Source organism: Callorhinus ursinus, unplaced genomic scaffold (genome assembly GCF_003265705.2).
Source record: "Callorhinus ursinus isolate GAN/ISIS: 27379988/994484 unplaced genomic scaffold, GSC_fseal_2.0 scaffold64, whole genome shotgun sequence".
In the NCBI taxonomy this organism is placed as follows: Eukaryota; Metazoa; Chordata; class Mammalia; order Carnivora; family Otariidae; genus Callorhinus; species Callorhinus ursinus.
This window is the reverse complement of record NW_027397126.1, coordinates 926,370-951,749: the sequence shown is the minus strand read 5'-3', so window position 1 is coordinate 951,749 and position 25,380 is coordinate 926,370. Positions and strand designations below refer to the sequence as shown.

Here is a 25,380-nt window from a genome sequence, read left to right as displayed (position 1 = left end):
TGTCACCGACTTCCCGTGTGACCTCGAACACTTGCTCCCTGGCTTGGCCGCCAACCCCACATCTCTATAATGAGGGGGCGGAGGGAGCTACTGGCCCGCCACAGCGCAGCCCCGCCCACTTCCACGTGGACCATGACTCTACCTGGGAGCTGGAGTCACGAATGACACCTCAGGACCTAGGGGAGACAGGAAGAAAGGATCCCGGAAGCCAGTGACAAGGGGAACAACACAAGGTAGAGCGGAAATTGCCATTCTAACATGATCTATAATGCAAGCTATATAACTGAGATGCGCATTTATGAAATCTGCTTCCAAACCAAAGATCAAAATCGAATACAGCGGCACCACGGCTGTCTCTTTGTACTAGAGGTTACATGTACAAAAAGATGAAAGGAATGCAGATACCACAGAGAGAGAATGCTCACGCTACAGAAAACACAGTGGTAGCTCATCTCCTTTCTACTCCTCATTATAGGGTACAGTGATTTTGTTTTCTAAGAGGAAGTCCAAGAAAGAGTATAATTGTGTAGAGAAAAGAGAACGAGCAATACTAACCCAGGACATAATAGTGCTATCAGCAAAAAATTTGTCTTCCAGTTAACACCTTTAAGTGCTGAAGAAGGAAAAGACAGAAATAGTTACTGTAGCAACTTATTTAGTCCACTTTTCAACTACTTTATACCCAGGGCCCAATTACATTTTGATAGGCCAGCTAAAATGCCCCATGCAATTTTTAAATGTTTTCTTTTACAGCCTCTTAATGTCTACATTTAACACACCAACTAACTGGAATGATAACAGTTGCAATGCTTACTCTTATACATTCTAGCTGACACATATCCAGCAGGGGTTCCCAGGAGGACCCATAAACACAACGGCACAGGTCATCAAGGCCCCCCGACTGGCGGGGGAAAGAAAACCAAAGCACACCAGAACTAAAGGTACAAAAAAGAAATATCAAAGCAGTGACAATAACAGCCCCAGAAACATGCAAGACTTTATAATAAATTAAAGACCTGCTTATTAAAACACATTATGTGTAACAGCACACGAGGAAATTCTGTGGTGTGAGTACTTAAGTGACACTGTGAATGACTGTTATTCACTTAGCTAATGACAATTTTTTTCGTAACGAAAAGGTGTGATTTTCAATACTGGGCACATGAAGTCAGTTTCCAAGTGGGGTCTAGTCTTTAATCTCACTGCTTAAATCAAAATTAAGCAAACTAAATCCCCCTTCCCTACTCCAGGATCACGCCCTAAACAGCAACTCATTTTTCCCCACAAAAATGTCCTTCTGCTTCCCTTTATTCAAGGTGAGGAATAAAAAAATCAAAGCAAGACTTGGTCTCAGGAAAATATAACCTTGAGAGCTGCATTTTGAAATTATCACTGACATGTGAAACACCTAATAAGCCTTCCTCTTTTTTTTTTTTTACAGCAGCTTTGTTTACGAAAATCAACACTCTGGCTATCAAAAATTGACAAGCTCCATTTTCACTTTATAAATGAAGGCAGCCAGGGTTTATCAGCCATTGAAAGACTACTAAAGATGCCATTGTGTTTACACATTTAAAGACCAGCGCCTAGGCTTGCCATAGCATTTCAAAATGCTAGTCATTAATTATGAATTCCCTTAGTCCACGTTAAATATGCTTCTACCCACACGCTGATTTTCAAGAAAGCACCTATTTTGCAAAGAGAGGAATATATGTATTGGACATTACAATAAATTATTCAGAACTGAAGAAGGCATGAAAGGTCCTTGACATAGGAACGTGTTCAGACTCCTCTCCTTAATTTGAGAAGATGGAAATGTAAGTACTAGAAAACATACATTTTCTTAAACTTCAGGGTATTTTCAAAGTCCTTTTGTGCACATGGATCAAAATTTAACATAGGTCAGCAGTTGACTAAGAATGTTTAAGATGACACCTATTGATCTGAGCCTACTCACATAAGGTAATAAACATCATAATCAAAACTTGTGTTCCTTGACCCAGGAAAGCTGAGAGCAGCATTCTATTCCTTGGAGGTCTGAATACATCCCCATGAATCAGCTTCCAACCGAAGTCCTCCTGGACCTCTTCCTGCACATGAGAAAGTCTTTGGTAAACACACACTATGACAGAAAGTTACCGAAACTCTGAAAGGTAGACGAAAATGAATTTTACTCGAAAGACAGATTAACTGGAAACCAATAGCTCATTTTGGATACAGCAGGTCTCTGGAAGGTATGTGATCCTGCCGTAAAATAAGTCGCTCCCTTACTCCAAGGTTTGCATTGGGGGGAATGTGTTCATCATATAGGGCACACACCTGGCTTAATTTCATGAAGAAAGCAAAATCATTTGACATACAGAAGGAATTCAACCAATTTTATAGACATTTAAAATTCACCAATACACAAATGACTATAAGAGTCAAAATGTATACATGAGATAAAACTAAATTTAACCTAAATGATAGCATTTTGCAATGTTTGGTACATTTATCTCATGCTCCAAATTAATGAAAACCTTAAATAATATCCTGAAAGTTCAGAAACGTATAAAAAGGAATAGAACCAGAGTTGATAACAAATACTTCTCTAATAAACTTATTTGTACTTTCTAAAAATCTACACAACTCCCTAACTTCTGATTTGGTATAATGGGCAAAACGACTAGACACTGAAAGTCTGCTGTATTCAAGGTATTATATACTCTAAGTACAAATATAACATTGACAACTGGGCAGCATAGGCATTCAAATATGTGCTGAATCAAATACGTGCATTTTTACTTACAGAAAAATTCGTCTGATTGTATCTGATAATATCTCTATGGAGAGTTCTTAATAGAATCATAGCCACCATCCCAGACAAGAAGAGAGTGATAACAAAGGAATTCATAATACTAGAAAATTTAAGGAAGAAAAAAAGAGAGAGAAGTTAAATCTCAAGCTCCTTATTTGAACAGTGAAAAGAAAATGTGTGTATGTATAAAAGAAAGACATGCAAATTATCATTGTGTTGATCAGTTTTCCAAGGTTAAACTTAGATCAAATGCTGAATACATCAATATATTAAATGAACTTAAAGCTCTACCACAAAAAGTGCATTACAAATAAAGCAATAGAGGGCGCCTGGGTGGCTCAGTTGGTTAAGCGACTGCCTTCAGCTCAGGTCATGATCCCGGAGTCCCAGGATCGAGTCCCACATCGGGCTCCCTGCTCAGCAGGGAGTCTGCTTCTCCCTCTGACCCTCTTCCCTCTCGTGCTATCTCTCATTCTCTCTCTCTCTCAAATAAATAAATAAAATCTTTAAAAAAAAATAAAGCAATAGAAGCAACATTATTAAGGTGATTTTAGAATTTTTTTAAGAGTACATTCCCAAAAAGAAGCAAGGAGAAGTAAATAAGATGAATAACAGAAACTCAGTTCCAGAGCATGGCACTGAGAACGAAAGTTCAGGAATCAAGGTTGAACTAATGGCTGACTGACTTCTTAGCTGATAAACCAAGGTTGTAGTCTTTTTATCATTCTGTGAGCTTCAGGGTAATGACCCCATGGACAACTTACCTACGAGCTCTTACTTAAACTAAAACTTAAAAATTATCCCCAAATCAAAACCAGTACTTCTGCCATCCTACCACCCAGCCAAACCCAGACACGTCAAGAAAGTTTCACCAGAATCTATGAAAAGACCAGCACTGTTTTAAAAAAGTGGAGGTTGATTGATGTCTATGGCTGCCAGAAGGAGGTGGTGGGGGGATGGGCAAAATAGGTGAAGGGGAGTGGGAGGTGCAGGCTTCCAGTTTATGGAATAAGTCACAGGGATGGAAGGCACAGCATAGCGGATGTCGTGAATGGTATTGTAACGGTGCTGTATGGGGACAGAGGGCGGCCACACTTGTGGCGAGCACAGCAGAACGTACAGACTTGCTGAATCACCATGTTGTACACCTGAAACTAATGTAACATTGTGTGTCGACTAGACTTTTTTGATATAAATAAATAAGCCAGCCAGCCAGCCAGCCCTGGGAATGAAAGGTACAGCACAAGGAATATAGTCCATAATACTGTAATAACTGTATATGGTGACAGATGGTAACTACACCTATCATGGTGAGCGTTTCGCAAAGTACAGGATTGTCAAATCACTATGTTGTACACCTGAAACTAATAATATTGTATGTCAACTATACTTCAATTAAAAATTTTTAAAAAGATGACTGATGTCTAAAATGTCTGTTAAATGTCATAAGTAAATTAGCTCATGACAGAAACTAAAGTACATTCCTCATTACACTATAAATATCACTACTACTAGAGATTAGCCCCCACAAGGTATCCAGAGGCCCCTTGCTTTCACAATCCCTTTGGAAAAACCATTTACATAAATTTTATCTGAAGAGACTCCTGGAGGTGTAACAAAATGGGACCTGGCCAGTTGCTCAACCAAGAGACTCTGTGGAAAAGCTACGGTATGATCATAATAATGAAGAAGAGAAGGAGTGAGAGCAGGAAGAGCAGAAGGAACAAGTCTAGAAAAACAGGACTGGGGGATGCTGTTCTCACTTGTTTTTAAAAGATTTATTTAGAGAGAGAGAGTGCATGCAGCGGGTAGGGGCAGAGGGAGAGGAGAGGGAGCATCTCCAGCAGACTCCCACTGAGTATGGAGCCCAAGGCAGGGCTCGATCTCACGAACCTGAGATCATGACCTGAGCCGAAACCAAGAGTCAGGCGCTTACCAACTGCACCACCCGGGTGCGCCGCTATTCTCACTTTAAAGGCAATGGCAATATAAGGAAAATCATCACCTCAAAAGACCATACTCAGAATCACACCTTTCCTCACTTTCATTTTTACTTTTATAGTCTTCTTCCACTCCAAATTGAGCTAACACCTGACCCCCCCCCCTCAGCACTTTGCCACAGTCATGCCCAATCATCACATTCTCAGCTGGTCCATCCCTCCGTCTCAGGTTGAAACTTCTAACTCTGTGGTTTGGCCCTGTTGAAGATTCCTGAGGAATCAAGCAGTTTCCCCCGAATCCACTAGAACATAGTAAGCTTCATGGGAGCAGAAACCTGTGTGGCTCCCTCACACTGTCTCAGAGCCAGGCAGAGTGCACGGCCACCTAACAGAGACTAGGAAGAACACCAGTGGAATGAGCGGCCCTTCACTCAAGCCCCGACCCCCACACAGCCCTCTCCATTATCTGACCTGCTGAGGGAATGTCCCCTTGAGAGGGGAAACTAGCCACAGAAGAAAAAATGTCACCCAAGACCATCTCTGGTAACAAAATAATTTTTAAAAATATATATGTATAGGGGCACCTGGGTGCCTCGGTCGGTTAAGCCTCCAACTCTTGATGTGGGCTCAGGTCATGATCTTGGGGTCCTGGGATTGAGCCCTGCCCTGGGCTTCATGCTCAGTGGGGGGTCTGCTTCACATTCTCTCTCTCCCTTTCGCTTTGCCCCTCCCCGTGCTCGTACTCTCTCTAAAATAAATAAAATCTTTAACAAATATATATATGTAATACAAATATATATTTACATTTCCCCCCTTTAAGCTATGTATTCTTTGTTTCATAAAGTACTTACGTAGGGGAGCCTGGCTGGCTCAGTTGGAAGAGCATGTGACTCTTGATCTCGGGGTCATGAGCTCAAGCCCCACATTGGGGGTAGAGATTACTAAAAAAAAAATAAATGAATTGAAAAATAAAAAATAAAACTAAAGTACTTACCTAAACCACTGAATGTTGGTATAAGGCATGGACTCCAAAATATAATCCCATCTAGATGCCCGCTTGATGCTTTTGTTTTCCTAAAAAACAAAAATATACAATTATATGACCAAACTTTCACTGACCTTTTGCTGGTTATAATCCTAAAACAAACAGAAAGTTATTCGGCATGTACTTTCTCCATCTTGTCACTACTAACTTCATGGAATAATGAGATGTACCCTGGCATTTTTATCTTATTTTTATTAACTGATATTCTTCTTCATATCAGAAAGGGACTAGAAAGAAAGTAATTTTAGCCTGCTGCTGTTCACCAGAAGTAGCAACCTTTTTTAAGAACAGACCATCTAGGGGCACCTGGGTGGCTCAGTCAATTAAGCTTCTGACTTCGGCTCAGGTCATGATCTCAGGGTCCTGGGACTGAGCCCCGAGTTGGGCTCCACACTCAGCAGGGAGTCTGCTTGTCCCTCTGCCCCTCCTCCTACTTGTGCATTCTCTCTCTCTCTCTCAAATAAATAAAAATTAAACAATAAAACAGACTATCTGTTTGCTTAAAGTAATCTCTACACCCAACGTGGGGCTCAAATTCACAATCCCGAGATGAAGAGTCCCATGCTCTTCTGACTGAGCCAACCAGGCACCCCTACATTTTTATACGTTAAGTATTTTGAGAGGTAGTAGCAACAAGTTTACAAAAGATGTTCTGTTTTCAAATATTGTAATTTTCAATACTGAATAAACCACAAGAAAATACAATTACCAATCAAGCTGTTCCTGTTGATGTGTGATCAAACTCAAACTGTCAGCAGCTTTCTTACAAAATATCCCCAGTAGATGAAGATCTTAAGTGGTAACCCCCAATAAACACTTACACCATTAATTCAGAGTAATCACCCCCCAAATCAATAACATGCTCTTAGCAAAAGGAAAATGCTGGTACAAATTGACCAAGTAATGTTTGAAATGACTTATTATTTATATATTTTTTAAATGTTTTATTTATTTATTCATGAGAGTCAGAGAGAGAGAGGCAGAGGCAGAGGGAGAAGCAGGCTCCCCGCCTAGCAGGGAGCCCGATGCGGGACTCAATCCCAGGACCCTGGGATCATGACCCGAGCCGAAGGCAGATGCTTAAACATCTGAGCCACCCAGGCGCCCCTGAAATGACTTATTATTTAAAACTGAGTGTTTGCAAGACAAAATCAGAGGGAGACAAGCCATAAGAGACTCAACTCTAGGAAACAAACTGAGGGTTGCTGCAGGGGAGGAGGGTTCAGGGGCGGGCTAACTGGGTGATGGACATTAAGGAGGGCACGTGATGTAATGAGCACTGGGTGTTATATAAGACTGATGAATCACTGACCTTTACCTCTGAAACCAATAATATATGTTAATTAACTGAATTTAAATTTAAAAATAAAATAAAAGTGGGTGTTTGTTAGGTGTCTTTTCTGAAGTTTAGAGTTGGAGTATGGAGACTCAATGGAGACTCAATGTGCGCTTTTTTTTTTTTTTAACAAGTAGGCTTCACGTCCAATGTGGGGCTTGAACTCACGACCCTGAGATCAAGAATTGCACGCTCTACGGACTGAGCCAGCCAGGTGCCCCTAATATGTACTGTTTTAAAAAACAAAAACCCAAGGGGCACCTGGATGGTTCAGTTGGTAGAACATGCATGTGACTCTTGATCTCAGGGTTGTGAGTTCGAGCCCCACAATGGGTGTGGAGCCTACTTAAAAAAATAAAAATTTTAAAAATCCAAAGGGCAGATTTTAATTGGGTTTTATTTGAGAGAGAGAAAGAGAGAGTGCATGAGAGGAGGTAGGGGCAGAGGGAGAAGCAGACTCCCCACAGAGCAGGGAGCCAGATGTGGGACTCTATCCTGGGACCCCAGGATCATGACCTGAGCCAAAGGCAGTCGCTTAACCAACTGAGCCACCCAGGTGCCCCTTTAATTGGGTTTTAATTCAACGGTTGATTTTAGCTAAAACCTGATGACTAGGAGATCGTGGTTAACATCAGCAGTGACAAAGCAGGTTGACATCACATGCCTCCTAACGTGCAGCATCACTTCCACTGTATAATCTCTGCTAGAACGTATGGCCTGAGCCTGCTCATAAAGAACCATCAGACAGACCCAGATTAATAGTCATCCTGCAGACTGTAAAGTCCTTACTCTATAAAAATTTCAAGACTGTGGAAGACAGAGAAAGAAAAACCAGTCTGGATTGGAGATCACAAACTGTTACACATACTCCTGGATAGGATCTCAAACCACGAAGGGAAAAAGTGACACTGTTGGCCAGCTGGCAACATTTGAATGGATGGATGTGGACCAGATGGTAATGTGATACCAATGCAGATTCCTGATTTGGAGGAATCACTATGCTAGTGATATGCTATGCTAGTAGGAAAGTGATCTTGTTTGGGGGAAAGACTCCGGAGTGTTTAGGGGTGATGGAACACCTAGCTCTCCAAAGATTCAGAGAAAGACTAAGGCTAATGGACACACAGATAAGGGTGAAAAATGCAGCAAAGGAGTAAAATAGTAACAATTGGGGCGTCTGATTAAAGAGACTATGGGGGTTCTTTGTAGTGTTCTGGCAATCTTTCTGTAGTCTGAAACTGTTCTGAAATAAATTATTATTTAAAACCTGTAAGGAGGAGCGCCTGGGTGGCTCAGTGGGTTAAGCGTCTGCCTTCGGCTCATGTCATGATCCCAGGGTCCTAGGATCGAGTTCTGCATCGGGCTCCCTGCTCAGCGGGGGACCTACTTCTCCCTCTCCCTCTGCCTACTATTCCCCCTGCTTGTGCTTTCTCTCTCTCAAATGAATAAAATCTTTAAGAAAACAAAAATTAAAAAAAAACCTATAAGGAAATCAGAATTTATAGACAAATCAAGGGATAAATATTCATTGCATAAAAGCATGTATCTTAGCCATTCTATTAAAATATTGTTTCAATAGTAAAATGTGACTTCATTTGTAAAAATTTGAATTACGGGCATCTTCTTCACCAGCCTATCCATTGCCTTAAGCAAGTTAACTCATATCAAGTCTTTCAAAACGGAGAGATACTTTCAAATATGCGCCATGAAGTTTGGATTTTTAAATACAAAGAGAGCCTAGAAAAATCTGTTAAACCTAATGGTTTTTGCACCAAACATTGCCATCTGCTGGAAATAACAGACTATAACACATATTACTCTTCCCTAAGAAAATAAGAAACTATTTAAAAATCCTAAGGCACATTTGAGAACAAAATGACAAATGCAGACAGATAAGTGGTGGAACCTATTTCCTTAATCCACTGAAAACTAATGAGTTATTCTGCTTCTTTCCATGCCAGCGTTTCAAAGTCTTTTCTAAGACACAGCAATTCTCCTAAAACAAGTCCTTAATTTTGTTTACACTGGAGGCACAAGAAGCAAAGGTAGAAACACACACAGGACTTCTTGAGTCCTGATACAGTATCCCACGATGGAGCTCACTCAATAAATACTCTGGAAGGGGCTCTAAGAATCAAATGGGCAGACAACGAGGGCTTCTTCTAGTCCAGATGTTTTCAACACGGGGAGCAGCGCCCCCTCGGGGGCAGAATGAAAATGTGTAGGGATGCTTCTGGTGTTTGCAGCATAGAACGCCGGACTTCTACAGCGCACTGGGAGACCAACCAACACAACAAGGAATTGAGAAAAACTTCCAAATGCGCCATCCAATATGGTGTGAGGGAAAGACTGCTTATGATTATGATCTGTGGGGCGCCTGGGTGGCTCAGTAGGTTAAGTGTCTGCCTTCGGTTCAGGTCATGATCTCAGGGTCCTGGAATCAAATTCTCCATCGGGCTCTCTGCTCAGTGGGGAGCCTGCTTCTCCCTCTGCCTCTGCCTCTCCCCCTTGCTCGTGTGCGCGCTCTCTGTCTCAAATATTTAAAAATAAATACAAATTTTTAAATTTTAAAAATGATTATGGTCCGTGCCTAGATTCTAATTCCATTTTACAAATAAAGTATTTTTACAGGTTTTTAATAACACTGACTTTTTTGGGGACTGCAACTACCATGTAAATTGAGGGAAAACAGTACTATGTTCGGTTTGAAACTTTTTTTTCTTTTTATTTGACAGAGCGAGCACACAAGCAGGGAGACTGGCAGGCAGAGGGAAAGGGAGAAGCAGGCTCCCCGCTGAGCAGGGAGCCCGAGGAGCCCAATGCGGGACTCGATCTCAGGACTCTGAGATCGTAACCTGAGCCGAACGCAGACGCTTAACAGACTGAGCCAGCCAGGTGCCCCTGGTTTGAAACTTTACCAAAATCGATCAACATTTCAGAAAATCGGGCGCCTGGGTGGCTCAATCGTTAAGCATCTGCCTTCGGCTCAGGTCATGATCCCAGGGTCCTAGGATGGAGCCCCGCATTGGGCTCCCTGCTCCGCGGGAAGCCTGCTTCTCCCTCTCCCTCTCCCACTCCCCCTGCTTGTGTTCCCTCTCTTGCTGTCTCTCTGTCAAATAAATAAAATCTTTAAAAAAATTTTTCAGAAAATCATGCCATCATTTGGAAACATGGGGTACTTGAGCTACCTATGTACAATATTCTCATCTTCATCTGCATCCACAGCTGTCACATTTACAGTGATTATACACAATGGTGCATGCATCTGACAGGGGCTGAAATATATACTGAACTACTGTTATTTTATTAAAAGGTATTTTCTTTTTATTTTATATTACAGTTAGGGTGTTACACTGATGTTTATTGAAACTACATGTATAGACAGTTTCAATCATCTAGTACCTAAAAATGTGAATTCACAGTAAAAGGAGGCTGCAAAAACATTTGCTATTAAAATAGGACATTAGGGGAGCCTAGGTGGCTCAGTCGGTTGAGCGTGTCTGACTTGGTTTCAGCTCAGGTCACGATCTCAGGGTTGTGGAACTGAGCCCCCACGTGGGGCTCCGAGCTCAGTGCAGAGTCTACTTGCCCCTCTCCCATTCCAACCACCCCCACACGCACACACATGCTGCCTCTCTCTCAAATAAATAAAATCTTTTAAATAAATAAATGAGGACATCAATGTGATAGGGTTAAGAACCACGCATCTGTTTCAACTCTCTCATTTTATTATGGGGAAACTGAAGTCCAGAGAGGCAAATGAACTTGCTCAAGGTCACAGTATGAGTTTGAGGCTAGCTAGCACCAAAATACCAAAATTTTCTGCTTCTCAATTCAGTTACTGGCCCATGCTGCCTACAAATCAAGAATATATTTTGAAGGGGAAAAAAAAACAACAGCAATGTTATAAATGTGGCTAGGGTCCCAGGCTAGCCCACAAATAACTTATATAACTCACATACATAGCTAAGAATACTGGGATCAGAATGAAACCTTTTTAAAAACGTTTGGTTGGTGGTATAAAAACAGTAAGTTTCTGAAATAAAAGTACTGTGAATAGAAATACCTTAGCCTGGCACTCAAGGCCATTCAAAATCTGGCCTATGTCTATCTTCCTAAACTTTCCATGAATACTATATAAACAACTAAAGTCTAGAGTGTTAGATTGAATCTCTTTGGCCTTTATAGACCCTAGCACCTAACGCCTGGCACACAAAGTGCATTTAATATCCTTTGATGAATGGATAAGTGAAGGAAAACAATTTTGTTTCAGTTGGACGTTTGTTTGCTGTTCTCCACATATACCATGTACAATCTTACCCAGAAAGCCCTACCCCAGCTCCTCGCCAAATTCCTAAAATCCGGATCCCTTAACTCAGTCCATTGGCCTCCCCACAATGCCTCACACACCTCTGTTCCTTCCATCTAAATCACATGCAGCATCCTTAGAAGCCCAGCTCAAGGTCCCTCTCTTATAAAGCCTTCCTGGACAATTCACCCACCATTTTAAAGTCACACCGTGTATTTTAGAGGCTGCATTAAGAGCCTGGACTCTCTAGTCAGACTAATCTTGGCTTATAATCCTTTACTATAATCCTTTGGGCAAGTGACTTCCCCTCTATGAGTCTCAGTTTTATTTTCTATAAAATGGAGATTTAAAATAGTACCTGCTTTCAGAGGACTACTGTGAGAAATGAAGTTAAAGGAAGCACTTTATAAAAATTCCCATGCCAGGCATATAATAGGCATTCGATAAATATTTGTCACATAAATGGATGAATGAAAGGTCTTTACTCCAATGTTAATCTTTATGACCCGTCCTTCAATAACTTCTGAACAAATTTGTTATATAAACTCCCAACCTATACCCATTTGGGAACATGAATCATTTTCTGAAAACATAAAGTGCCCAAGATGCTTAACTAAAAAACCAAAAAGTCAATTTTTTTTTAACTAAAAGTTATATTGCCTCTGGACCTTTCTGTAGCTAGTAGCTGCCTGAGCAGGGGCTCAGGCCCACAATCTCAGCCAATGACCATGGGCTCTGCTTCCAAACGGCAGCTTGCAGGTGGCTGTAGAGGAGGTACAAGGAGGTCTAAGGCGATAGAGGAAGGCCAGGAGGAGGGAGGTCACAACCTAGGTGGCTGAGGAGCCCCAGCTGCTGCATGGCACTGACTTCTGTAAGTGGCTTGACATATGCATGAAGTTTGGCTTCCTGTCCATGTCCCCTGGCTACATCTCTGTGTCAGGATTGTGCAGACCCCTCCCCCACTGACCCCGAGAATGACTGTGTGTACCAGAGGTACATGGAAGGCTTCCACGGTCTGTGTGAGGGTAAGACAGTGTGGTTCACCCAACCAAGGGCCTGGAATCAATCCATGTCACAGGACCGGGTGGGATCTTCTGTACTGGGAGTGAGAGGCAGCAAAAAGAGGGAAAACATGCAGAAGCATGGACCAAAGGGGAAACTCCCAGGAAATGTGGAGGGTTAGATCTTTGCCAAGATGGCGGCCCCTAGTCACCAAGGGCGATTCAGCACCTGAAATGTGGCTGGTCCTAAGTGAGATGAGCTGTAAGTGTAACATATACACTGGATTTCAAAGACTTGGTACAAGATAAAAGAACACAAGGTATTTCTTTACCAAAATAAGTGCTATACAAACATGGCATTCTAGTTAATAAATGTGTCTCTCACAGGGGTATAGGTTATCAGTGCTGACATTACATGTATGCTAGGGTTGAACAAATAAGTCAACATAGTGTAGACGATAAGGGCCGGGTTTCTCAGTGTCAGAGAAAGAAGTTACCAGTGAGCAAGGGGAGAGGGCTAGCCTGAACACTGCAGTACTGGATTAAGTCCAAGATACTGGTATGAACTCATGTTCACTTACTTCCTTGTCCACTCACTCAGTTTTATATTTTCCCATTTGCAATTAGCAAGTCATCTGTGGGGTGAACTTTGCCACTGTGAGAGTAACCAGTTTCCCCAATACTCATTCACCTCCAATTTTAACATCCACTGATAACATTGACCTGAATCGATTAGTTAACTGGAGGGTGAAAAATAGTGGTTTTCAAATTCAAATTCAATTTCCACTTCAAACAGTCATTACCACTGAAGCATTTCAACAAATGATGATGTCAACCCAGTGAGTTGACAAAATCCTTCATAAGCCATAATGCAGTTTATTTTATATTACAGTTACCAATGTATGAAGCTTTGCTTCTTATTTGTCCACTGAAAGTTCAAGATGTGTTATGGGTTCAGTAAGATTTTGTGAGCTACTCGAAGATGCAACGACCATGTACACTTGGGATACCCAAAGTGACATCCACAATGTAACATAAATTATACTCCAGAAGAGTACTCCAGAGCCAAGTGTAGCTGTAAAATGCTGGGTTAGACTCAGTCAAAATGTTTCTTTATTAGGAGACTTCTTTTTATAAGGATTTTATTTATTTGAGAGAGAGCAAGAGCGAGCAAGAGAGAAAGCATGAGCAGGCAGGAGGAGCAGAGTGAGAGGAAGAAGCAGGCTCCCCATTGGGCAGGGAGCCTGATGTGGGACTTGATCCCAGGACCCTGGGATCATGACCTGAGCCAAACACAGATGCTTTACTGACCAAGACACCCAGGCACCCTAGGAGACTTTTAAATATTTTACTAATGTGCTTTGTGAAGCTAAAAAAGGAAGTAGTAGAGAGTAGCATTTTCCAAACTTGTTTGACTAGTGTTCTAGGGAATGCACTTTGGGAAATGTTGATGTGTATCATTGTCATGGGGTTAAAAAAAATGGCATTTTTCAACTAAAGACAATAAAATGAACAGCACCAGAGCTATACAACACCACTCCTCCTGACACCCGCCCCCACCTACAAGAGCAACGTTCTGATGTTCAGATCAAGAATACTGTGGCTTGGTGTGCTCTCTGCATGCAGGAGCTACCGTTGTGTGAGACACTTATGAATCACGTGCTCCTGTATCCACAAGAAGGAATAGGAAACATTGTGTGTCTACTACAGGCTAGGCCCCATGCTAAATGTTTTATGTTAGCTCACGTATCTCTGATAGTAATCACCAGAGGTGATGATTTTATGCCCATTTTACAGATTAGGAAAAACAGGCACAGAGTACCCTATCTAATAAGTTCACACAGTTAGTACATGTCAGAGCCAGAATTCAAACTCAGACACGTCTGGTTCTTTCCATTGTGCCACTTCTTAAAGCCAAGGGCCTTCTAAGCACCCTAAATGAGCTTCAACGGGAGAGGAAGATAATTCCCTCTCCTGAAGAGTTTCCAGGATGGAGACCTGTTAAGAAACAGGGGTTGAGCCATAACCCCAATTAAGACTCCTGATATGAATCTGAACTTCAATTTAGAGGTGTTCTCCCTTGGCTTTTACTATAAACATAAAAGTTCCAACATTTAATTTTTTAAAAAAAAATTTTGAAGTAGGCTCCACACCCAACATGGGGCTTGAACTCACAACCCTGAGATTAAGAGTCACCTGCTCTACCAACTGAGCCAGCCAGGAGCCCCTCCACCACTGGCCACATTTAGATTTTTAACAGCTGATGAATAAGAGATAAATATGTAGAAGGGCTTCAATTCTTTGATTAACTTCTGATAGCAGCTTAGACTCTGAATAATATTCTCAATCACTGGGGAAAGGTTATTTTAATTTCTTTAGGGTGTATTTCATTCCTTCCCCCAGATTACACTTCTGCATTTCATCCAGAGATCAGACGGCTGACTGGACTATACTTATTGGACTAGTAAATTGCCTGTTTTTACCAACTGTACTTTGGGTGAACGGCAGGATGTAGGATCAAGTAATCCTGACCTCTAGCTGGATGATCCAAAGTATACACATACACATTTCTAACATAAACAGTTCTCATTTTCTTCCCAGTAACTCTGTGGACAGAAAATATAACAGACCTTTAATAAAGAAAGCCAGAAGGGTAGAGTAGAAAAGCTATGAGTCTGGGGGCCAGACAGATCTGAGTTTGAATATCACCTCCATCCCCGGCCAGCTATGACCCTGAGAAAATTAGTTCACCTCACTGGGCTTCAGTATCTGTACCACATAAGTGATACATAGGGACAAAAGCAAGGCATCCCCAACCTGGAATTGCTTTCAGAACGAGATTAGGAAAAATCATGTTGTAATGGCTGTCAGGCCACCTATAGACATGACACAAACTGAGCACAATTTGTAAATATTTGAAGAAATTTGAGACCTAATCCCAAATGTGATTAGGGTTTGGTCTCAAGAAAGCACATCTAAAGCTTTAAGAAATAAGCCTTTTATACGAAATCAAGGATGATCAAAGCAGAATCAAAAATATGAGATATAGTCTTTAAAAAAACTAAAAAGAGAAATGCACAGATCTATATAGTCATAAAAGGTTTTCCCTATAAAAGGAAAGCCCCAGGGATGCCTGGGTGGCGCAGTCGTTAAGAGTCTGCCTTCGGCTCAGGTCATGATCCCAGGGTCCTGGGATCGAGTCCCGCATCGGGCTCCCTGCTCCACGGGAAGCCTGCTTCTCCCTCTCCCACTCCCCCTGCTTGTGTTCCCTCTCTCGCTGTGTCTCTCTGTGTCAAACAAATACATAAAATCTTTTAAAAAAATTTAAAAAAAAAAAAAAGGAAAGCCCCAAAGTTAATCTTTTGGTGAAGCACCTCTAATACTGTGCAGGGCTGAGTCCCTAACCCATGGATATAAACATTTGGTCCATGGGCAAGCAGAGCACTAGAATGCCATGAATATCATCTTTTAATACCCATTTCCCTTTGCTCTGGGGTCCTATGCTCACCGAGAAACTTTCTATTTATTCTATTCTAGTTATATTTACTTTCTCACATATCATTATAACAGGCAGATGTGCTAACCAGCTAACATGAATGGCGTGGTCTGCTGGGCATTTATATTTCTCCATGTAAATTAATAAATTGGTATTCTGGTTTATACATTGGACCCTTAGGAGTTTGCTTAGTATGAATCAATCTTCCTTGGGTATACTCACAGAATTAAAATTCTGAAGCAAGATTTTTAAAAATTGACAAAAACCTAGTACTGCTGAGTGTGTGAGGAAACAGCAGATCCTCAGCCCCAGCAACTTGCCTGGACAAGAATTTGGCAATGTGTTATCAAAATATGTACACCCTTTTACCTAAATAATCCTACTGCTAGTAATTTAACTTTAGGAGATAATCACAGAAGAAAAAAAGTAAGAATGTTCATTAAAGCATTATTTATAGTAATTAAAAATTAGATACTTGGGTCATTCTTTCCAAAAGTACACTAAGCAAATCAACTATGGCCTACACATTATGTGTAGTAGGGGCGTCTAGGTAGCACAGTGGGTTAAGTGTCCAACTCTTGATTTCGGCTCAGGTCATGATTTCAGGGTCGTGGGAGCAAGCCCCACGTGGGGCTCTGCGCTCAGCACAGAGTCTGCTTGAAACTCTTTCTCCCTCTCCCTCTGCCCCTTCCCACCCCACCCCTCTCTGAAATAAAAATGAAATCTTAAAAAAAAATTCTTGGGGCACCTAAGTGGCTCAGTCGTTAAGTGTCTGCCTTCAGCTCAGGTCATGATCCCAGGGAAGCCCCACATTGGGCTCCCTGCTCAGCAGGGAGCCTGCTCCTTCCTCTCCCTCTGCTCGTGCTTTTTCGTTCACTCTCTCTCTCAAATAAATAAAATCTTCTTTAAAAATTTAAAAAATAAACGTATTAGGCAGTAAATAAAAAGAAGGATGTGACTCTATATTTATTGACATGGAAAGATGTCCATGACATACACATGGAGTGAAAATAGCACATATAATACCTCATTTGTACAAAGTTGCATATTTTTTGGTACCACATGCAGTGTTTCCCTTGTATATTCTACAGAACATTATAACCCCATGAGTTCTGCCATGGTCTATGAAATACCATGTATCATAATAATCTTCTGAATATTCACAGTGCTTTTTAACATAATGAGTACTCTTGATGCCATTGTTTTAACATTGTTCAACTTACCATTATTACCATTAGTTTAACATTGTTCAACTTACCATAACCTTGTCATAGAATCCCTTTTTCACATAACACTTTTGAAAATACAAAGCAAAAATAAATAAAATATGAAGTAACGAGTTTCCAGAAAAACCTCTGGGAAACATGGGCATCAGAGAGCTGACAGATTATTCACCAGAATGTTAATAGTCAGTCTGTATATCTATCTAGCTTCCCAAAATACATACCACTTCATAAAAACAGCTACTTACAAAAGAAAAATGACAGATGTAGAAACAATAATGAATGCCATATGTTGGGGACCTACTCTGTGTCATGCTAAGGTCTTTACATATTCTGAAAATGTGGATGAAATGACGTGAGGAAAAAAAATTGAGCCTGAGATCACATGACTTACCTAAGCTCACACCGCTAGTAAGTGGCCAAGCCTCAGTTTGAACCACAGGTCAGTCCGAGCCCAATAAAGAATTTCTATTTGGGGTGCTTGGGTGGCTCAATCAGTTAAGCATCTTGATTGTGGCTCAGGTCATGATCTCAGGGTCATGGGATTGAGCCTCTCTCTCTCCCTCTGCCCCCGCTCCCCCTTTCTCTTTCTCAAATAAATAAAATCTTAAAAAAAAAAAAAAAAGGATGCTCTTTTCAGTACATGATACTCTGTCTCTTCCACAACATACTCTTCCTTTAAGGTCCCACTTGAGCAGCCTGCCAGCCTGCCAACCGCAGGTGACACCTCTCTGGTTTCCCACATACTTCTTTTAAACCTCCACGTAAAATAAGAAAAAGTAAGTTATCTGATACAGTACCTGAAATGTGGGAGATTTAATACAGAATTCCTTTCACGATTGTCCTCTGACTGGTTTTAATATAAAGAACTTAACCTACCTTCCTGGGCTCTTAGCTGTGTTATAAAACTTGGATGATGAAAATTAAGGCTTAACTATTAAGGAAGTATATGGTATTTATATACTTGATTTGGAACAAAAGATGATGGCATGGAATACTTACTTCAAATCTCACAGAGTAAGTGTAGGTGACACTCAACTTATCTGTATGTTCTCCAGGAATTTCCATAGAGGGTCCATTACAAGTTAGGTGGTTTTCATCTGAATGCTTATAGCTAAGAAAAGGGCAGGGAGTAAGGGAAAGGAATTTTTATACCAAACTGCCACTGTAGATTCCCGATTCACGGCTATTCGGGCATGTAACAATAGCAGACTGAAAAAATACGTCTTTTGTTATATTTCATATTTAAAACTCTTTACAACTCAAAATACTTTTGTTTCTAAATGTCCCCAACACTCAAATGAGAGTCAACATACTGCCAAAAATGCAATACAGGTAGCCCCGCTTTTCCGAAGCTCACTTTATGCCACTTCACTTTAACGAAAGACCTACATTAGTGCCTGTTTTCACGAACTAACTGAAAGAAATGCAAAGAGGATTTTCACTTTTATGAAAAATCAAAAAAAGGATTCAGCATCACTTTTGCAGGGAGCCATAATAAAAGCAGTGAGCGTGGTGCCACCCAGCCCCTTCCCTGGGAACCACACAGCATTTTGACATCAAGCCACCAATGCTTTGAACTAGGTCTGTGAGCATCTGTGCTTTATCTCGGTTTATTCTGTGCATCCATTAGCAAGATGTGTCTTAAGGTATCAGAAAAGCCTAAGAGAGGCGATTTGGAGGGTCTGGGAACGCTCACAAATTTTTCCATATAAGTTAATGGCAATTGCTTCTTTGCTTTGGCATTTCGGCTTCCAAAAGCTTTCATAGGAACACTCTACTTTTGGACAGCAGGGGAAAATATATCCCCCTAAGAACCTTCTCATGGTTCTTCTCCTGAGCCTGGCTGGCTCAGTCAGTAGAGCGTGCAACTCTTGATCTCGGAGTTGTAAGCTCAAGCCCCACGTTGGGTGTGGAGATTACTTAAAAATAAAGTCTCAAAAAAAAAAAAAAAAGGACCTTCTCTTTGGCTGTGGATAGATTTTTTAAAGTCCTTCTATTAGCAAATGGCTTTACTTCTCATCTTTCATCTCATCCCTCTCCAATATATTAAACAACCTGTCTTGTATTCTTAGCTGTAGGCTTAGAAAACCAAATAGGTTTTTGAAATCATATTTATAAGCAGCCAGAGATCTGAGGGCCTACTGTGTGTAAAATGCCATGCTTAGTGATGAAAGGTAGTGAGGACAATCTATGCAAACCTTCTGTATTTGAAAAAGATGATTATAAAAAATAGAAGATGGAAAGCAAAAACTAAAGAAGTGTGAAACTAAACTTAAGGACTGATGAAGCTAACAAGTGCCTGGTCAGGAATAAAGAGACTGTAATATTTCTTGAAAAATAAAAGGAATAAAAGGGAGAGAGAAAAATCGAAGGAGAAACAGTGGTGTTTCCCTTTTGAATTATTTACTCAACATACAAATTATCCCTTGGCTTCTGTGTAAAGGACAATATGCAATCCTTATGGGATGGTTATTTCTATATGTATATACACAATTAAAACATTCACTCACAATTGCAGGGGGTTATTGACGTGCCCCTCTTCCTATTCATTTTTGTAACCCTAGTGTCTGGCATATGATATGCCCTTACTAAGTGTTTGTAGCGTGAATTCTATTTAAAGCCAAAATATATTTTAAAACACCTATGAATTGGGGCGCCTGGGTGGCTCAGTCAATTAAATATCTGACTCTTAATCTCGGCTCAGGTCTTGATCTCAGGGTCATGAGTTCAAGCCCCGTGTTGGGCTCCACACTAGGTGCGGAGCCTACTTTAAAAAAATTTTAAAAATAAAAAATAAAACAACTATGAATTAAATGATCACTGTTAAGGCTACCAATAAAAACTTAACATCTACAGGAAAAACATTACATTACCAAATGATAATGCATATCAAGATTTACTGTTTAAGTATGGCCCTTGAATCCAGCCCAGGAAATACCTCAATTTCATATGAGAGAGATCATGCAGCAAAAGGTGTATTAAGATCTCCAATCAATGTAAAAGGCTTATTTTAAACCACCGGCCTTACATATGGGTTGCATAAGGCCTTCTAAGCCATTTTCAAAATTTGGGCCTTTACTCCAGGTGAGATGGGAAGTCACTGGAAGATTCTGAGCAGAGGATTGACATGAGCTGACATTTCAAAAGGAATGCTCTGCACGCTGTATTGAGAACAGACCGCCGAGAAACAAGGATAGCACCGGGAGACTGGCAAGGGTGTTGCCATCAGGTAGGTGAGATGTCATGATGTCCTGGACCAGATGATAGCGGTGGAGGTGATGAAAAGGGGTGGATCCTGAATATATTTTAAAAACAGAGTCCCATGGTCTGCCAAAGGATTGGAATAGTTACAGGGTATGAGTGAAAAATGATAAAGAGTCGTCAAGGGTGCTGCCATAGTTTGGGGGCCTGAGCAACTGGAAGGATGTAGTTGCCATTTGCTGAGATAGAGGAGACAACAGGAAAAACAGGTTGGAGGAAAGATTTCAAGTTCATGTTTGGTCACGTTAAATTTCAAATGCCAAGGCACCTGGGTGGCTCAGTGGATTAAGCGTCTGACTTTGGCTCAGGTCATGATCTCAGGGTCTTAGGACCCAGCCCTGGGCGGAGAGCCCACTTCTCCCTCTCCTTCTGCCCCTCCTCCCACCATTTGTGCACTCTCTCTCTCTCAAATAAATAAAATCTTTTTAAAAAAAATTTCAAATGCCTACTAGACATCCATGTAGTCATGTCAAGTAGACAGCTAGATATACAAGTTTACAGATCTAAGGGTCATTGTAGGATCCAATGCCATGAGACAGGATAAGATTACCAATGTGTAAGTATATATAAAGAAAAAAAAAGTTCAAAGACTCAGTCCTTGGGCGCTCCAATATGAAGACGTTGGAGAAATGAGAATACTGCAACCAGTGGGACAGGAGAAAATCAGTAAAGTATGGTAAGCCAAAAGCCAAATGAAGCAAGTAATTATAGGAAAAAGAAATGATCAACTATGGTAACCATCAGGGAAATTAGCTGGGTACAGTCCCTAATAGAAAACACAAGATTGTAGGCCTAGAATACCATTAGGCCTAACTCACTTCTTATGACCTTGAGCAGACTGCCTAATTCTAAAAAAATGATTTATAGCACAGTCCTTGTTCTCAAGGGGCCCACATAAATGACCTTTATAATGATTAAAGTTTTATTGCATGCATACATAAACTGTTGCTATGTGCAGTGTAGAATATAAGTCTAAAAAATTACTTTCTTGGCTTTTTTACTCTGAGTCTGACAATATGAGATATAACTGTAAAGCATTAAGTTTGATTTTCATATAGCTGATGGGACTAGCTGCCTGGACGATCATACTCTGTATGTTTACTACCTAATGACTTCGAATATGAGCAGCCATCCGGAGTTAGACCTCACAGTCCATCCTCCTAACATTCTGTTGCCAGATATCAGAAGTGACATACACCAAAAAGCATAGGTGATTGCCCTTGACAATGATTAGTATTTCCTGGCCTCTCTTGGTAGCTATGTTTATTTCCTGTTGTTCACAAATATGCTCTGATCCCTTTAAGCCTTCTTTTATTTCCTACTTGCAACACCTTGCAAAGATAAATAGTCCTCAAAATTTTTAACATAGACATTAATTTTAAAAGAATATCCTTTTACTAAGATAAACCAGAGTTGGAAAATACCAGTGTTCCTCACCACTTGGGGTCTGTTTAATGAAATCTATAGGCCCTTTTACCCAGAAAAATATACATCAATACAAATGTCCAGAGTTTGATATATCAGGGACCATATTAAAAACTCCTAATTCAGTCCTCTCCTCTCACAGATGAGGAAATTAAGCCTATGACAGATCAAGTTAACCTACCCAATGGTCAAAAGCTTGGCACAATACAGTCTCTAACTCTTCTTTCCCTTTGGGAATAAGCTCTGTGCCAGATGGAACCTTGGCAGAAGTCAAATGGGGCAGTAGCCTTAAAAACAATGAAGTCTGATCCATTTCTACAAACTTAGGGCTGACTTGCAAAATGAAACCAGGAGAGATGAGACTAAAATCCAAATTTCCTAATTCCTTGTTCTGTATTCAGAAAACTATACCACATGGGCCTCCTTTAATATACGCAAGTAGGTTTCAAGGGATAACTTCTTTCCTCCATCTTAGTATTTCAGGTTTTATAACATTTTGCCCATAATGGACTATGATTTTATACACTGTGTGCTATACTCTCCTCTCTATCTTAATTGAAGAGTTCTAATTTACAGCTAGGTCATCCAGGCTCTTTCTATAAATGTACAGGGATAAAGCACCTGCTAATTCTTGAGATTGCTTATTTGTTAGAGAACTCTAATTGTTAGTAGGTTCTTCCTTATATTCAGCTGATACCTGCCTAATAGACTCCAGTAATAGACCTGTCCTCTGAAGAAACACAAATCTAAATCTAAGCTCTTTGTCATATGGCAGCAAGTAAAGAAGAGAGTTAGGATGCCCTCAATAAGTCTATTTCCCTCCACATCTGTCAATTCTTCCTCACATTACATGGTATTCAACTCTAACTATAGGTAGAAAGGAATAAATTGCCTGTTTAATTTTTCAAACTGTATGTCTAAGGTTACATCACATGTGTATCCTAAAAATGAAAATTCTAGTTGAGAACATCTACATTCTGAATTAATTTTTAAATTAAAGGAACTAATTAAAAAGATATTCTATAATTACCTTTGGGGGTCAAGTCTAGCAGCAACCAATCTTGCAATATCCCAATTTCTTTCACTTTCCCTGTGATATGTAATAATAATATCAATGTGGTTGAAGAAGTAGAAAGTATTACTTTTGTTGAATTCAGGCTACAAAAAGACAAGGAAATTTTAAAGAAGTTTGAACTTTTCCCAGAAACTAAAAAATATAAAATCTGGCCATGGAATAAAAATGGGATCCACTATATTATTGGCTATATTCCCTATGCTTTTCATCTTCATAACTTATTTTATAGCTAGTAGTTTGTACTTCTTAATCCCCTTCACCTGTTTTGCCCATCCCCCATCACCCTCCCCTCTGGCAACCACCAATTCTCCCTCAGAACCCTCAGAAGGAACCAACATTGCCTACACCTTGAACTTGGACTTCTAGCCTCCAGAACTATGAGACAATAAATTTCTGTTGGTTTTTTTAAGATTTATTTATTTATTTCAGAGACAGAGAGAGTGAGCATGAAGGGGGGAGGGGCAGAAGGAGAGAGAGAATCTCAAGCAGACTCCCAATGAGCAGGGAGCCCGACGCGGGGCTCAATCCCAGGACCCTGAGATCATGACCTGAGCCAAAGGCAGACGCTTAACAAACTGAGCCACTCAAGCGCCCCAAACTTCTGTTGTTTTAAGCTACCCATTTTGTAGTGAATTTTTAGCTAGCCCTAGCAAACAAAGGGCTTTGCAATATGAGCTTTGAAATCGACAGCATTTAGCTATATGACCACAGACAAGTCATTTAACCTCTTTGAGCCTCAGTTTCCTCTTTTTAAAAATGGGAACAACAGGGGCCCAGTTGGTACAGGATGTGACTCCTGTTCTCGGGGTCATGAGTTTAAGCCCCACGTTGGGTGTAGAGATTACTTATAAAAATATCTAACTAAAAAAAAATGGGAACTATAATAGGATTGCTCATAGAATGGTTGAGGATTAAATAGAATAATGTACGTAAAGTATTCAGTGCAGTGCTTGGCATAGGAAGCCTTCAATAAATATTAGCTATTACATCACCCAGGCCCTTCAATCTTCAGAAAATGAATCCAAATGAACCTTGTCAATTACCATATTGAGTAATCTACAACATGCAGTATGCCTAGATTAAGAATTATGGCTCTGCAAATCTCAGAATTGAGGGTGATGCCCTGAAGGAATTTTAGAGATCCTTTAGCACAATGATAATGGAGAAGAGGGTAAGAGTGATCCTATGGGGGAACAGCACAGTAAGCTTGGGCTGGAAAGTACGTACTACTCGCTGCAGTGCTGTCCATAATTGCAAAGGACGAGAAACCACCAAGACTGTCTATGAACACAGTTAAATGAAATATGGTGTAACCACATAGAGAAATAAAATGCAGCTAGATTTGCATGTCCTACTATGGAGTATACCATGTATTGGTATTGGATGTCCATGGTATGTACTAATAGAAGCATCCCCGCATTGTGGTTAAGGATGTGGTCTCCACAGTCAAACTGCCCAGGTTGAAAGCTCAGGTACGGCATGGATTAGCCTGTGTGACCAGTTGCTTAGCCTCTCTGTTTCTCAGTTTCCACACCTAAAATGTAGAGATCATAAGAGTACCTATCTTCATGGGTGCTGTGAGAATTGAATCAACCCACGAAAAGCATCTCAACCAGTCTTGGGCATAAAGTACCCAATATGAGAGGTAAAGTGGTAACAAGGCCCTTAAGGATCTGGATCCTGCTTGTCTCTCCAGACTCATCTGCCACCATAGCCCCTGCTTGTAACCAGCTAAATGACTACAAAGAATTCTTTATTCTGTGCTCTCATAGCACTCAGCTCATATGCCAGTCACCCAATGACCACATCGAATTGTAGTCAGCGTATTTCCGTGTTTACATCCCCTAGTCAATTGTGTTCCCCAGTAGATCACAAGGCTAGGAACTTTGCTTCCTTCCTTCATTCATTCAGCAAATATTTTTGAACATCTATTATGTGCCAGGCACTTCTTAACTATGCCCTAAGAGCTAATATCCTACAGGGGCTCAAATAATACAAGAGGTAGTTTCGTATATTACAGAGAGAACAGAATCTGGATCAAAAAACATTGGGATGAAACTCAGATTTTGCCACATATAATCTTTTGTATGTCAGTCTTTCTTGGCCTCAGTTTTCTTAAAATGGGGATACCATCACTTACTTCATAAAATTGTTAAGTGGATTAAGTGAGAAATTATAGGGAAAGAACTAGCACAGCACCTGGCACAGAATAAGGAAATCATTAAATGTTAGTTTCCTTCCTACTAGATGTCAAAATCATGCTTTAAATCTTCAACTAGATCTCCAATTCCAATCCTATTTGGGCTAAATCTCCTGCTGAAAACTACAAATGGTAAATATAACATAACAAATATCTTCATAAAAGCAACATGAACATAGAATGTACAACACCAAAAGTAAACCCTAATGTAAACTACAGGCACTGGGTGTCAATGTAGGTTCATCAATTGTATAAAATGTACCACTCTG

At 40.5% G+C, this 25,380-nt stretch overlaps 1 protein-coding gene across 1 annotated transcript in view; it reads right to left on the bottom strand.

The window, feature by feature from the left end:
- LOC112815509 (transmembrane 9 superfamily member 2-like) overlaps positions 1-25,380 on the bottom strand; it is a 78,644-nt gene that overhangs the window by 28,864 nt on the left and 24,400 nt on the right. Inside the window, 8 exon segments of the mRNA XM_073885663.1 lie at positions 556-613; positions 815-869; positions 871-935; positions 1,958-2,090; positions 2,789-2,897; positions 5,732-5,811; positions 18,150-18,261; positions 22,867-22,994. Of these exon segments, the coding sequence (XP_073741764.1) occupies positions 556-613; positions 815-869; positions 871-935; positions 1,958-2,090; positions 2,789-2,897; positions 5,732-5,811; positions 18,150-18,261; positions 22,867-22,994 (740 nt within the window).